Source organism: Benincasa hispida, chromosome 4, assembly GCF_027475165.1.
Source record: "Benincasa hispida cultivar pf3 chromosome 4, pf3_genome.v1.1, whole genome shotgun sequence".
Taxonomy (NCBI): Eukaryota; Viridiplantae; Streptophyta; class Magnoliopsida; order Cucurbitales; family Cucurbitaceae; genus Benincasa; species Benincasa hispida.
The window spans coordinates 30,581,739-30,598,876 of record NC_143481.1 but is presented as its reverse complement, the minus strand read 5'-3'; the positions used below and the strand labels follow the sequence as shown (position 1 = coordinate 30,598,876).

Here is a 17,138-nt window from a genome sequence, read left to right as displayed (position 1 = left end):
TAATGAAATATAAAACTGTTAAATAAAAGTACCCTCATTCCCAAACAAAGATCCTCGAACTCCTACCTTATATCCAAAAATAGAAGAATGAATAGAAAGAGAGAACAAAAATATTTTAATCTACAAAAATATTTCTAAATATTTCGACAAAGAAATTATAAAATATTTCGAAATAATCATTAAATCCTATGTTCAATAGTTATTAGAAAACAACCATATTTTGTAGCGATCTTCTTTTTTTTTCCCCGTTTTAAGAGACTAATTTATTACTATTTGTAATGCACGTGTTCTAAATTTTAAAAATATATCTTTTTTTTCATAAAAGTTGATATGTGATTTTACTATATATTGATAATTATGTCGTTGGTTTAATGAATTTAATCTTATCTTTTATATATGAGAATGAATACTTCTAAAAAATATATATTAAAATAATTTTTTCACTTACTCCAATAATATATTGAAACTTTAAATTCACTTAGAGCGAGAAAAAAAAACAAATCGGTGTCTATTGGCAACTCATTTTTCTGTTATCAAATTTATCCATTTAATTAATTATTCTTAGACTATTCATAAAGGTTTTTTTTTTTTTTTTGCATTTTACAAAATTAATTTAGATTTGTGATTTTTGATTTTAACATGATACTTGTTAACATTAAATTTAGAAAAATCCGAGGCGTTTTTCAATTTTAGATAAAATGAGAAATCGAGATTTTTTTTAACATGAATTTTAGAGAAATTAGAGATAAAATGAGATATTTTTCCATTTTTTTTTAGAAAGTTCTTTTAACGTAAATTATATTGTTAGAGATTTTTTTTAAAAATCTATTCTCATTTAATGTGAAAGCCAAAACAGGTAGGAAAAGTTTTATTTAATGATTTAATAGGTAAGGTATCCATCAATTAAAAAAGCCAAGAGGGAAAATAAAAGGTTTCTCCCCCTTAGTTCAACTATTTTAGATAGTATAGAGTATATTCATCCTAGAAGGTTAAAAGGTTAAGGAAAAAACCACAAAAAATGCGACAATAATGATGAATGAAATTTATAAAAAAAAACAAAAAAAAACAAAAAAACAAAAATCAATGCTACAAGAAAAATCTATAAAAAATTAAAGTAAAAAAAAATTAAGGAGAACGGATTAACAAAATTAAAACTAAAACTAAAACAAAAAAGAAAAAGAAAAAGAAAAGGAAAAGGGAAAGAAGATACCTGATGGAGATGGAAGATTTAACTTGCTATTTATTTGTAGTGGAAATTCATATTTGAAATCCTAATTTGATTTTTTTTAATTCTATTTTAAGTGCGATGTTAAAAAATAGGGATAAAATGTGATATATATTTTTTAAAAAATTTCTTTTAATATGAATTAGAGATAAAAAAATATAGTAAAATTTTAGAACTATTAATGATAGACGTTGATAGACATTGATAGAAATCTTTAGTCTATCATTGATAGTTCTAAAATTTTACTATAATTTATAAATATTTGATTCATTTTTCTATATTTAAAAACAACAATTTTCTAGAAATATTTTTCTTAAAAATAAGAGTTTGCATAATTTTAATATAAGTATTATATTATTTGTGCTCTCTCATTTATCCAACATGTCAAATTGATGGTCGCACTCCACTTGTAGGTTACTTTGAAAAATAATGTAAAAATCGAGGATCCCTTTTAGCAATTAGTTGGTTTTTAAAAATTAAGTTTGATTACTCTAAATTTCTTACCAATGGTTTTTATCTTTCTTAAGTAACAAAAACATGTTTTTTTTATAATATTGATCGAAAGTAGATAAAACAAAACAAGAAATTTAGCGAAACTAAGAACCAAATTATTACCAAACTAGTTGATATTTTGACTTTGAGTTTTGTTTCTCAAAGGTTGGAGAAGAAAAGAACATGTCATCAACAAGTAGACCAAGCCAGAGTTCCAGGAACACTGGAGGAGGATCTTCCTCCTCATCACAATCAAGACACAGCTCTAGAATCCTCACTCAAACCTCCATTGATGCAAAGCTTCATTCCCACTTTGAACAATCCGGTTCTTCCTTTGACTACTCCACTTCAATCCATCTCACCACCAACCCAACGGCCGCACCACCCACCACCACCATCGCATACCTCCAACACATCCAAAAATCCAACCTCATCCAACCCTTTGGCTGCCTCTTAGCCCTCCACCCCACCACCCTCAAACTCATCGCCTTCAGCCAGAATGCCCCTGAAATGCTCGCCACCGTCGCCCACACCGTACCCGATGGGGACAACCACCCCCTCCTTGCTATTGGTACCGACCTCCGAGCCATCTTCACTGCTCCCACCGCCACTGCCCTCCTCAAGGCCCTCGCCTTCCCCGACGTTACCCTCCTCAACCCCATTCTCGTCCACTCCAAGTCCTCAGGAAAGCCCTTTTACGCCATTCTCCATCGCGTCACCGGTAGCATTATCATTGACTTCGAACCCCTCAAACCCGACCAAGTCCCTGTCACGGCCGCAGGAGCTCTCCAGTCCTATAAGCTCGCAGCCAAAGCCATCACTCGTCTCCAAGCTCTCCCTAGTGGGAGCCTGGTTAGACTTTGTGACACCATGGTTCAAGAAGTATTTGAGTTGACAGGTTACGATAGAGTTATGACTTATAAGTTTCACGATGATGATCACGGAGAGGTTTTTTCCGAGGTTACGAAGCCTGGCCTTGAACCTTATCTAGGTTTACATTATCCAGCCACTGACATTCCTCAGGCTGCTAGGTTTTTGTTCATGAAGAACAAAGTTAGAATGATTGTGGATTGCAGAGCCAAGCATGTGAAAGTCATTCAAGATCACAACCTTGATTTTGATTTGACTTTGTGTGGGTCCACTTTAAGAGCTCCTCATAGTTGCCATTTGCAATATATGGAAAATATGGACTCTATTGCCTCTTTGGTTATGGCCATTGTAGTGAATGAAGAGGAAGATGAAGAGAACTTTGATCAAAATAACAACAATAATGATGCTTCTTTGCAAAAGTATAAGAGGAAAAGGTTATGGGGTTTGGTGGTTTGTCATAACACAACTCCTAGATTTGTTCCTTTTCCTCTTAGATATGCTTGTGAGTTTCTAGCTCAAGTTTTTGCCATTCATGTCAACAAGGAATTGGAGTTAGAGAATCAAATTCTGGAGAAAAATATCCTGAGAACTCAAACACTTTTATGTGACATGTTAATGAGAGATGCTCCTTTAGGAATCGTGTCAAGGACTCCTAATATAATGGATCTTGTCAAATCTGATGGAGCTGCATTATTGTACAATAACAAGATATGGAGATTGGGGATAACCCCAACTGATTTTCATCTTCAGGATCTTGCTTCATGGATTTTCGAATATCATATGGATTCCACTGGTTTGAGTACTGATAGCTTGTACGATGCTGGGTACCCCGGTGCACTGGCACTAGGTGATGCGGTGTGTGGGATGGCTGCTGTGAGGATATCTTCCGAGGACATGATTTTCTGGTTCCGATCGCACACTGCTTCGGAGATTCGGTGGGGCGGGGCGAAGCATGAGCCAGGTGAGAAGGATGATGGAAGGAAAATGCATCCAAGATCATCTTTTAAGGCTTTTCTTGAAGTGGTTAAGACAAGGAGTTTGCCTTGGAAGGACTTTGAAATGGATGCAATTCATTCTTTGCAACTTATTTTAAGGAACACCTTTAAAGATACAGATGATCATATGAGCGAGATTCATAGAAAATCAATACAAACAACACTTAGTGACCTCAAGATTATTGATGGGAGGCAAGAATTGGAATCAGTAACAAGTGAGATGGTTAGATTGATTGAAACAGCCACTGTTCCAATTTTGGCTGTTGATGTAGATGGGCTTGTGAATGGGTGGAACTCAAAAATTGCTGAATTGACTGGACTCTCTGTTGAGAAAGCTATTGGCAAGCATTTGCTCACATTAGTGGAAGATTCTTCTGTTGAAATTGTCAAGAAGATGTTGGTCTTGGCATTGCAAGGTATATTTTGGTTTAATTTTACTCCTTTCACATATTTCATATTATTTATCAAAATCATATGTATAGTTTAATTACCTTTAAACTAGGGTTGCTTTGGAAAGTAAGAACTTTGAAAAAAAAAAATCCTTTTCTTATTATTAATAGGATGTTGAAATATAAATTTGAATTTGGGTTAGAAGTATTTTGGTCCAGTCCAAAAACAAAAGCCTAATTTCTAGAGAAATATTAATCATTAGAATATTCTAGAGAAATTACTTGTAGAAGATACTTGGAGTACATTGTAGAATTCTCTAGAACAAAGGAGAATAAAAGGTGTAATTGTAAAGAATTTATCTAGAATATTATTTGTAGTCATTAGATCATAAATGTGTTGGCAAAATCCTAGCCATAAATTTAGGGGATATCAACTAATATAAATACGAGGGAATTGAAGTCTTAGCATTTGTATCATCAAGTCAAAAAATTTGTATCAATCTCCAAAAGTTCATTTCCAACATAAGGTTTATTGAACTTCCCGACTTTTAGGAATGTAAGAAATGTATCTTGACTAATTGAATTATGTTATCTCAAATTTCAGAACTTTTATTTAGATCGAGATACAAATACGAATACTTTTGAGAGAAGATGCTCTCACACTCCAATTCTCATTCGTTCTTGGCTTCTTCACTCGCCAAAATATGCGGGGACGAGGCTTCTAGATATTTTTTTCAACTCTTCTTGAATAATATTAAGTATAGTACCTTAGAGACTTATAAAAAAAAAAAAAAAAAAAAAAAATTAGAGAAGAGTTAGTGTTTTGTATTTTATTTTAACATCATTATTATGATATACTTTTTCATCAGGTCAAGAGGAAAAAAACGTTCAATTCGAGATAAAAACACACAACTCAGACATCGAATCGGGCTCCATAAGTCTAATAGTAAATGCTTGTGCAAGCAAAGACTTAAGTGAAAATGTGGTGGGAGTGTGCTTTGTAGCACAAGACATAACATGTCAAAAGATAGTAATGGACAAGTTCACAAAATTACAAGGTGATTACAAAGCCATAGTACAAAACCCTAATCCACTAATCCCTCCAATATTTGGGTTAGATGAATTTGGTTGGTGCTCAGAATGGAACTTAGCAATGACAAAACTAAGTGGATGGTCTCGTGAAGCAGTTCTCAACAAAATGCTTTTAGGAGAAGTATTTGGAACACAATTAAACTCCAAATCATGTTGTTGCCATCTCAAGAATCAAGAGGCTTTTGTGAATCTTGGGATTGTATTGAACAATGCAATGAGTGGGCAAGATACTGAAAAGAATATCTCATTTGGTTTTCATGCTAAAAATGGGATATTTGTTGAATGTCTATTATGTGTCAATAAGATATTGGATAAAGATGGTGGAGTTATTGGGGTTTTTTGCTTCTTGCAACTTGCAAGTCAAGAGCTGCAACAAGCATTGAGTATTCAAAAACTATGTGAGAGGACTGCTTTGAATAGGTTGAAGGCACTGGGATATATGAAGAGGCAGATTCAAAATCCTCTTTGTGGGATTATTTTTTCAAGGAAAATGTTGCAGCAAACTCAATTGGGAGTGGAACAGAAGCAACTTTTGCATAATAGTGTCAATTGTCAAAGGCAAATCTCCAAGGTTCTTGATGAGTCTCATGATCTTGATCATATTATTCAAGGGTATGTTCATTTTTAATATAAAACAAAATTTTAATTTTGTTAGGTGTTGCTGTCTACCTAGAGATTTATATTATATTGCCAAATGAGAAGTTATAGTTCTTTGTTCTTCAACCATATGTTGATTGTTTTAGTTTGTTTATCTATTTCTTTGATATAATGCTAATCTTGTTTTTTTAGAAAAAAAAAAAATTAGTATAGAAAAAGAATTATGAATGATATTGATCACTCGTTTCCAAATTTCAATTCTTTCTAGTATAATTGGGAATAGTAGAATTCAAATCACATATCTCGTGGTTACTAACACACTAATATGTCAATTGAACTAGGATCGGTTTGACAAATTTCAAAAGATTAAATTAGAGTCTTGAGAATAATTGTTTTCCAAACAATTGCTTGCTATTAATCTTTTTCTTTCCCTTATTTTTATAATCCTTTCCTAAATTTATTGAAAAGAAATACATATGTCATAGCTAACCTCTTAGGCGGTTTTGATAACTATTTAATTTTTTGTGTTTGTTTTTGAAAATTAAGTCAATTTACTCTCAATTTCTTATTGTGGTTGGCATCACTCTTAAGTAAAAAAGAGCTAATTCTTAACCAAATCCCAAAAACTAAAACTAATATTTTTTTTTAGAAAAACTTTGGTAAAAAATAGATTACAACACAAATTTTATATACAAAAAGGATCTTTATAAGCTTAATTTTGAAAGACTAACCAAATAGTTACCAAATATGTGTTAAATATTTGGAGACTTTTGTTTCTTTTCAATTGGTTGATCTCTAGAATATAATGTGGGAAAATAAAATATCTTTAACATTCTATTTATACATAATCTGATGATGAGTCATTTGTTGATTGTTCTTTTTTCATCCAACCCCATAACATATCAAGTAATATCAAGGGCTGATTTTTTGGTTTACTATTGGTTTTGGACAGTTTAATTGAATTAGAAATGGTTGAGTTTTCATTGTATGAAGTATTGGTGGTAGCAATTAGTCAAGTGATGATGAAGAGCAAAGGGAAAGGTATTCAAATAGAAAATGAAGTTGCTGAAGAGATCATGACTGAGACCTTATATGGAGACAATTTGAGACTTCAACAAGTCATGGCTGATTTCTTGTTGATATCAGTTAATTATGCACCAACAGGAGGCCAACTTATGGTTTCAACAAATTTCACTAAGGCTCATTTAGGAAACTCAGTACATCTTGTGCATCTTGAATTCAGGTACTATACAATATAACCTAAATTTACTCCATAATAAACTTGTGTACTCATATATGTGTCACCATTTAGTTCTTGATTTTTTTTTCCTTATAAAATTTCATTACATTTCTATAACTCCCAATTCTCCTTCTAAATGCATGTCATTGTTCTTTGACACCATAATACTTAAATATGCATGTTTATGTTGAATGCTTGATGATTCAATGTTCACTTGTCGAACACAAAACACAAAGTTGATTAAATTACACGTTTAGTTTATGAACTTTCATGTTTTAGTCAGATAGGTCATCCTTCAACTTAAAAAGCATTTATTGGCTTTTGAACTTTCAATTTAAACCACCGTCAGATCACCTAGTGGTAAATAGGACGTATGACTTTGATAAAGACCTAATAGGTCATAAGTTCAATCCATGATGGTTATCTACTTAGGATTTTATATCCAACGAGTTTCTTTGACACACAAATATTAGGGTCAGACAAGTTGTTTCCTGAGATTAGTTCAGACATTTTTTAAAGATTGGTTAGGCAAAAATTTATAAGTTTAGAGATTTATTAGTTTTTTTTTTTTTTTAATTCATGAATCTATTAAACACAAATTTAAAAGTTTAGGGAATTAAAACTTAAAATTTCACCAATACACGTTTAAAACACAAATTTTTGGTCCATCCACCTTACTTTTTCTAATCGGCCTTACTCTTTTGTTTCTATTGTGACCAAATCGTATTACGGGTATATTTGGGAGCGATCTTGAAATAGTCAAAATCCATTTTTCTCTTGCCAAAATCATTTTCTCTTAAAATTTTTAAATCATTTCAAATTGATTTTGGAGGAATTAGTTGATAGGTGATTTTTGTTAAGTGGTTGACTGAGAACCAGTCCCAAAATGGCTATCTAATTAAGTTTTTGTTAAAATATTGGTGATTCTATTTGTGAAATCATTATTTTTAATTTTAAATATGGAAACAAAAAAATAACACTATCATTAAATTTAATAAAACAAACAATTATATTTATTTTAAATTTTCTTTCCATATCTTTTATAAACTTTCATCTTACTTAAAATATCATCTATGCATATAAGAATTTAATAATAAAATAAATAGAAATAGATATTTACCTTAATAATTTATTTCAATAATAATTTCTCAAATAGAAAATACACTTTTGAGTAATTGGGTAACTCTAAATTCACTTTTAGAACCACATATAATTATTCAAAATCACTTTTAAATATTTGAAAATTATATTAAAAAGTTTGGAACAAAACATAAATTTGATTGTTTATAAATCAATTTTACCTAAATCTCTTTTTCTAAAATCACTACTCCAATTATCACTCCCAAATACACTCTAAATCATTATACATTAGCTATGTTAATATTTTAATTAACAATCCATCATCAAATGTCCAAAAATGTGAATGAAAATTTTTTCGGTTTAAAGATTAAATAGAAACTATGAAAGTTTAGAATATAAAATTAGAATTATTATATAACTATACATATTAGAAGAGGGTTACAAGTACATAATTATACGTGTATTACATGTAAGGCTAACTAGATTTGATGGCTTTCCTTTAGTCTTTTTGTTTTCTCTTTTGTTTTGAGCTGTTCTCTAGCTTTCATTGTATATGAACCTTTATCTTTGATGGAATGTATCACTCTGAATCTGGGATATGATGAGCGTGCTAAGGAGGTGTCAACTTAATTGTGATATCCCGGTGCACCTTTTGATTCTTCTTATGTAGTACTCTGTTCAAAAAAACAAAAAGAAGTAAGACTAAAGTAGATTATATTGCATTCATTTCATAGATTATCAGATCGAATAAATAACAGGCATGTTGAAATTGAAGTGTATATTTACTTTGTGTTGGGTTAATTAGGATAACATATGTTGGAGGAGGCATACCAGAATCATTGTTGAATGAGATGTTTGGGAATGATGAGGATCCATCTGAAGAAGGTTTCAGCCTATTTATAAGTAGAAAATTGGTGAAGATGATGAATGGAGATGTGAGATATGTGAGGGAATTTGGGAAGTCAAGCTTCATCATAACTCTTGAACTTGCTGCTGCTCATAAGTTAAGAACCTAATCAAGCTAAAATAACATTAAGAATAAGGTGAGTGTGTTATGTGTAATATTAAAAAGTTAAAAAGGGAGAAAATTTGCATTATTGCTAACATTTTCAATGTGATGTGTGTAGTGCAAGTTGTCTCCTTTGTTGTTCATTTCTACTTTTCTTTTTCCTTTGAACTTGTTGAAATGTAATTTGATTTACTCAATACTTATTTGGACTCTATCACTTGGATTTTAGAATCTTTAGTATACTATTTTATATGTTTTGTTTGCTATTTATTCCTCTTTTTTTAACTTTACCTCAAATTTTATAATTAAAAGATAATGAACTTGTGTTATTTATGTCAACAAAGTGTACACACTTTCTAATTTTCATAAATACATATCAATTATTTTAGGTATTAATTAATAAAATAATGTGATAAATATTTAAAGAAGATTATAAGTTTAGTAATTGTTGAGTTGTTAGGCCCTTTTGGTTCGTAACCAAAAATTTTATTTTCAAAAACAAAGAATTCTATCTAAAAACAAGTTCGGTTTCAATTTCAATTTTGTATTTGGTTGTGAATTTATAAATGCAAGAGAAGATTAATTTGTGTTATAGATAATAATAATAATATAGCTTGATGTTATTATAATGAATTTTTATTGTTAACCAAGAAAAGAAAGATAGTGGAGAGTAGAATTTTTTTTTATTTGTTGAAATGCAAGTGATAAAATATACAAAAGAATAAATAATTTTTTTGAGATAATAATATAAATAATTTTTTATCAAGATAAAATAAAAGAATTCTTTTATCGAAAATGAAAACCCTACAAATTTGTTGGAATAATGTATTAATAGTATATTCATCTTTCATTTAGATATTTTATCAAAAAAAAAAAAAAAAAAAAAAAACTCATCATTAAAAATTGATAAGAGATAGAATTTATAGATAGAAGAAATCTTCTTGACTTTGAGGAAAAATTTCGTATTCAATTTACAATTTGTGTACGTAAATGTACTTTTCAAAAAGTGTATTTCGTGTTCGTAATTTTTTTAAAACAAATATTGAAAACAAAGAAAACAGCAATTTTTTTCTTTAATTTTTGAAAATGGGTGTTTTTTAAAATCACTTTTTTAAATAAGTATACCAAGCACGCTTTAATTGTTATCCTTATATTTTTTGTTTTTGAAAATATGAAAACAAAAATGAATCACGAATCAAATGGACCATTATTTCTTGCCTACTAAGTCTCTAAACTTTTAAATTTTTAGATTTTTATATGAAAAAATCTCTCTACAACTTATATTTCATAAATCTCTTAAAATTTTGAATTGTTTCATAAAAGCTTTTACCTATAATTTTGGACAAAATTAACCTTTTTATTTTATATTTTGAAAATTTGTAATATTATTTTATTTCCTATTCTCATCCACCTGATTTTATACTACTTAAAGTGGTATTTATTAAATTTGGTTTATATTCAAATAATTCAAGATTTGTCATAATATTATTCCCTTGATTTTAGAAGTTTTTATTTTTTTAAGTAATTATAATTACAAATTTTTCGTTTTTGTTTGTGTTTTATTTCTTCTATATACGAGGTTTTTATTTCAAATATATTTAGAACAATATAGATTTAAAGTTGTTATATAATATATATTTCATATTTTAATTTTAATCTTGTTTCTATTAAGATTTATATTCCACATGCTTTGTTATATATACATATGTTGATGAGATTCTTAAATGTAATAAAATAAACTCATATATATTTGAAATTAAAAAAAAATAGAAATAAACCTCATATATATCATGTACTATGGTCATTTGAATTTCCATGTGTGTTTTCTTGGTATTTCTAATTTATTATTATTATTTTTAAAATATCTTAGTCTAATAATTAGTTCAGAAACTTTAAAATATATCTAGTATGTTTACTGACTTTTAATTTTATGTCTAATAACTCATTAAACTTTAAATTTCATTTACAATAGGTTATCAAATCTTCTATTTTTATGTCTAGTAGGTTATTAACTTTTTTTTTGTACACTTGAGGGTTGAGGAATTCAAACCACAAACCTCTCCTTCATTAACCCATAACGTATATCAGCTAAACTATGTTTGCTTCGGCAATAAGTTGTTAACCTACTATAAAATATTTGGAATTCATGAACCATTAGACAAAAGTTACAAAGTTTAATCTTATTTTTTTATAATCATTTGATTTCTAGTTTTTTTTCTTTTTGAAAATTAAACTTATAAACACTATTTTGATTCGTAAGTTTTTTTACTTTGTATTATCAACGTTCTAACATATTTTAAAAAACAAGCTAAATTTTGAAAACTTAAAAAATGTAATTTTAGAAAAAGTTGTTTCTATTTGAAGCAATTTGTATTTGGGGGTGTTTTCACTGCTCACCTTCACCCCTCTTGATTGTGAAAAGAATTTATAGATTCCATTAAAACTGATATTTTCCCTTCAATTTATCCCAAAAAGAATTTATATAAACTCCAAATTAAGTGGAATAAAAGTTAAATAACTTAGAAAATACATTTGACAAATTAAACTCACCCGAAATCCGTAACATTACAAAAAAATAAGGGAAAAAATCTAAAATCATATCACCATTTTGAAATATTGGTAAATGTAGAAGTGTTGACTAGTCCATCTTTGATTTTTTTTTTTAATTTCTAGTTTTTACCCTTCTATTAATTATTTTGTTGCACACTTTCTTCTTCCTTTTCTGTTTTTATATTTTTTATTTTCTTTATATTTTTTTATTTTTTTATTTTTGCTTCTTTCGTTTCTTTTTTTTATTTTTTATTTTCTTTCATTCCTCCCGATTTTTCTTCTTTTTTTTTAAAAAAATTCTTTTCTTTATTCAATTTTTGTTTCTTTTTGTTTCTTTCCTTTCCTTCTTCTTTCCTTTCTTTTTTTCTTTTTTATTTTCTTTTCTTCATCCAGTTTTGAGTTTCGTACTCAAGACTTGAAACTATCCAATTCATAAGTGACTTAACACCAACAAGTCAATCATCAAATATTATTATTATAATAAAACATTAAATATAAATAGCAAATAAAAACGAATTTGAAAGAAACTACTTTTTTTAGCCCACAAATTTGTACCATTTTAGAAACATTTCTTAAAAGTTTGAAATAAGAAACGGGAATAATTATTTTACAAGATTATTTCTTAAAAAATGATAATTGTGAATGGTATCAAACAGGGCAATAATTTTTTTCTTTTTATAAAACTTTAAGAGTATGATGTCTATCAGAAATAAACTTGAAAAAATGGCATAGATGACCCAAAATGAAGTACACAAATTGAAAAAATATGTGTACCGTAATATTTGTGTATTGATAATAACAATGATTAGTGATATTAATGATAGAACTAAGATAGATATCAGTCGTATTCATGTAATAGTCAAGTTTAGATAGATATCAATTGTAGAAGTCTATTAGTGATAAAACTTTCTCAATAATAGCCAATGTTAGCTTTGAGTGTTAGTCTTTCAAAATTGATAGTTACTAATGAAAGTCTATCAATGATAGCCACTAATATTTTCTATCATTGATAGCTTAATATTTGATGGTTTTTTCAACAATTAATATCCTCTTATAGAAATCTATCATTGATAGCCAACTTAGTGAATTAAATTAGGTTGAATTTTGAACTAAAGTGTAAGTGCAATGCCTAGAAGTTATCACTAATAGCATGTTGTCAGTGATAGAAGCTATCAACAATGACATGCTATTTGATGGTAAAAAGGAATTACAAAAGTTATCTCTGATAGCATGTTATCAATAATAGAAGCTATCATCGATAACTATGATATAAGTGATATTAGTGATGTCGATGATAGAACTTTGGTGATATCCATATATCAATAATATTAATAATATGAAAGTCAATTTTATTTGATGAAAAACTATCATTTATAGCTACTACTAAAAGTTATCGATGATAGTCACTTATTGAAGCTATCAATGATAGCCAAAGCTATCAGTGATATCTGTATATCAGTGATATGATTTAGGTATATATCAATAAAATGAATGATATTAATGATATTGGAGGGTGTTTGGCTCACCAACATGAGTTGAGTTGAGTTGGTATAATATACCAACTCATTGTTTGGCCCACCAACTTTAAATGTTGGTGGAGTTGAGTTGGTATATTTTACCAACTCACCCCAACTCTCCCCTTTTCCCATGTTTTCAATGGCTCCACCCATTAGCCACTATCATACTCCATGAACTAACTCTGGGCTCCAACAACCACCTTCGATGACAACTTCGGCAGCGACCAACTTCGGTCTTCAACAACCACCTCTGTTGACAACTATGACGACCAACTTCGTGCTCTAACTACTGAAGGAAATTGGATTCGAGATTTCCATGAGCAGCGAAAAAAAGATTACTCCAAATCACAATCATGAATGAACATTTCATTTACAGTCATACAGAAACAAGTAGTTATAGAACTAATACATAAATTACAACATGAAAACTCAAATAAACAAAGAGAATACTCTACGAACATTTGAAGATGTGTCTCCTGCTCCTTTGTGCACGACTGCTTGAACAACAGCAACCTCGAACGCTCAATCTACAAGACTACAATACAGCACGAACACTTCGCACTCGTCCTCAACGATCGCCTCGACCACGAACTCCTCAGTAACAGCACGAACGATCTCCCCAGCACCTCGACAGTGTCGAGTTGAGTATGACACCACCAATAAGGCTACCTTGGTATTCTCGGTGTGAGAATCTAGAGGATGGGCTTTGTTCGGACTTGGAATGAGGCAGACGAAGGAGGAAACACCGATTGTGTACACGATTGGGCAAGTGGGAGATGGCAGAGACCTATCGTATAGGTCGATGCCCAATCGTTTAGCTAAAGCTAAACGATCGTCTAGCAAAAGCTATGCGATCGTTTAGCTTGGTCTGTAGCCTATAGACACTACACAATTGTTTACTTTGGGCAAGCGATCGTCTAACAAAGCTATGATCGTTTTGTAAATACTGTACGATCATTTAGCTGTTTAGCTAGCTCAAGCTATCGTTTAGTAAATCTATATTTACTTGACAACTCCGTGAGATCATTTTTTTTTTTTGTCGAGAGAAATCTCAAAACTTTTTTATGAAAAACTTTTCAATAGTTTGTAAATCTTACTAAAATTAGGAAAACCATTTTTCTTTTATCTCACGGTTACCATGAAAACCAATAACCACCCACTCAATTGGTTATTAAAGAAAAAGAATTAATTATCAAATAATTAATATTATTATAAATATAAATGAAAACCAACTTATCATACTATATTTATAACATATAGTTTTAATATTTCATCTCATGAAACATATAAACCATAGTTTTTTTCTATTCCATGGTACTTAATATAAATCTCATTGACATAAATCATCCACTAGATGTATCTCATACATCATACCGATTATATCATATATAATCAAAATACCTCTTGTCAATTTGAACATTTTAAATCAACACCAAGAACTTATCCTCAACTGAATCCATTGAGCTACCAAGGGGATCTTATGGACCTGTAGCTCGAAGTTCCAACGATACTTGAATAACTGACTAAACTCTTTAGTCACGGGATCCACCATCTGTTAACTACCAGACACTCTACTAAAGACCGATAGCTGAACTCTCTTTACCACATATATATTATGTGTCCATCTTAACCAATCAGCAGTGCGACAACCCTTCACAGATTGCTCGTAAGTACAGCTAGGCCAATAACCGTTATGCCCCTGTAGTTACATATGTCTCCTTAAGTACCACTGATCCCTCTAATGAACATAAGTCATGACTGAGTCTTCTTTTCTAAAGAGAAGCTGTGACCACTATGTTCAAGCCCCGGAATCATCCCTTAAGCGAGCAATCTCTCTACTTATCTCTACTTCGGGAAAGGAGTGAATTCCATCTTGTGAATTGAGTTCCCAGCTCCCAGATCAGACAAGTCCTAAAAAAGATAGACATGTTGAGTTGGAAATCTGACCACTCTCACCCATACTAATCAAAAGACCGCCCTCAAAGGCAGAAGTTTCCAAAACACTCAGGATTGAGGTCGTGTCACCTATGGTCATTTAGGTGAGATGTAAGTCTCTAGTATCAACGACATTATATACAGAGTTTAGTCATCTCGTGGTCTAGGTCTTATACAAACTCTTTGTATAGGACACCTCTGTTCGTACGTCTCCACATGAATGGTTAGAATCTACCATCTGTAGTAGTTTACAACACTTACAAACCTCTACGAAGCGAGCCATATCCGTAGTGTCACTAGGATTAGGTATCCCACCTTAATCCTTATACTATAGACTTATTTAGTTTATCACTTAAGGCATGATTCACTTGTATATCACATATACATGCTTAAGTTCACATAAGATAGCCAAGGAGCTTTGTTTATTGGATATGAGTAAATGCTAGAATTAAATAACACTTATTTTATTCATTAAACAATGTGTATCTTTACAAAAAAAACGAGACTCCGGGATAATTAGGACACCAATCCCAACAACAACCACCTCCAATGAAAATTTCGACGATGAAATCTGAACTCTGACAACTACCTCCGATGACAGCTCTGGCGACCAACTCCGACAACCAATTCTAGCCTATGACAACCACCTCTGGTGACCTAATTCCGACAACCACCTTTGCGCTACCAGCTCCAACCACCATGGCTATGGCAACAAACTTCGATGACCAACTCTGACAATCATCTTCGTAAGCTCCGACAACCACCTCCGACTATAAACTCCGATGAAAACCATCTTTGATGATCACCTTTGAGTGAGCAACTCCAACGACCAACTCGAGACTTCAACAACCACCTTTGATGTCAAACCCCGACAACCAACTCTAATACCACCTTCATACAAGGGCTCCGACAGTCACCTCCGACTACAATCTCCAGCAAAAATCATCTTCGATGATCACTTTTACTCGACCAACTCTGAGATTCGAAAACCACCTGCGATGACAAACTTTGACAATCAACTCTAATACACCTTCATGCTCTAATAATCACCTCTAACTACAAACTTCAGCAAAAATGATCTTTGATAATCAACTTCGAAAACCACTTCCGACTACTATAAGACTGATGACTGTTAAAGTATATTGTAGAGTTGTTGATTATTTAAAATATATTATTTTGTCTATAATAAATGCAATATTATACGTAATGAATTCACATATCAAATGAGTGTTAAGAATATTTAGACAAAAATATCTAACATATAACAAAAAAAAATCATAAAATGAAAAAAAAATCTTGGAATATTTTCCAACAAGAGTTAGTGAAAAATAGAGATTTATTCTCTAATGATCTTCCAAATTTAGATGAAATGAAAGTAATACTGTTGAAGAAATGTGGTGATATTCCTTTGGCTGTTACGATGATGAGGGAGATTTAATTAAAAAAAATCATGACATAGTAAAAATATAGAGCAACAATAGGAAGAAGAAGAAAAAGAAGAAGATATGAAATTCATGGAGAAAAATTAGCTGGAATCAAAAGTTTTTATTTCAATTTAGTTTTTCATTTTATTTACCATATTTCTACAAGAAATATAATGGGTTAATTGTTGTTCATTGTCCAAAAAAAAAAAATAAAGAAAGAAAGAAAGAAAGAAAGAAAGAAAGAAAGAAAAGTTTGAAAATTTAAAAGAAAAAAATTGCAATTCATATTTTATTTAAACAAATATGGATTGAATTATTGAATAAAATAGTTTTAAAACAAAAATAGTAATCATAAAAGCATATTATTTAGAGTTCAAAAAACTGTATTAGATACACAGACATATGAACTCAACTCTGCACCCCAAACACAAACATATGAACTCCACAGATATATGAACTCCATAGACATATAAACTCCAGACATCCTATCTCAACTCAACGCCCTAAACAACCCCTTGGTGATATGAGTTAGGTAAATATTAGAGATAGTCACTTATAGACCTCTTTATTGAGAAACTTCTATCACTTATAGCTTTAAATGTTAATCTTTGAAAGATAATAGTTTCCTTTCAAAAGTTGATAACTACTTATAAAAGTCTATCATTGATATCCACTAATAGTTGTAGGTGTTAATATTTCAAGTTTGATTACAATTGATCAAAG

The 17,138-nt window shown here is 30.4% G+C and overlaps 1 protein-coding gene across 1 annotated transcript; it reads left to right on the top strand.

The window, feature by feature from the left end:
- Nucleotides 1–1,891: 1,891 nt before the first annotated feature.
- Nucleotides 1,892–9,203, top strand: LOC120075275 (phytochrome A-like). The gene is made up of 4 exons (XM_039028497.2): nt 1,892–3,998; nt 4,841–5,675; nt 6,613–6,903; nt 8,786–9,203. The coding sequence occupies exons 1-4, from the start codon at nt 1,901–1,903 to the stop codon at nt 8,994–8,996; spliced, it is 3,435 nt and encodes a 1,144-aa protein (XP_038884425.1). The 5' UTR covers nt 1,892–1,900; the 3' UTR covers nt 8,997–9,203.
- Nucleotides 9,204–17,138: the final 7,935 nt, after the last annotated feature.

Excerpts from the sequence above, each read along its gene's own strand:
- LOC120075275 (XM_039028497.2), top strand. The coding sequence starts at position 1,901 with ATGTCATCAACAAGTAGACCAAGCCAGAGTTCCAGGAACACTGGAGGA. Across the intron at positions 5,676-6,612 it reads CTTGATCATATTATTCAAGG|TTTAATTGAATTAGAAATGG; the intron begins GTATGTTCATTT and ends GGTTTTGGACAG. Across the intron at positions 6,904-8,785 it reads CTTGTGCATCTTGAATTCAG|GATAACATATGTTGGAGGAG; the intron begins GTACTATACAAT and ends TGGGTTAATTAG.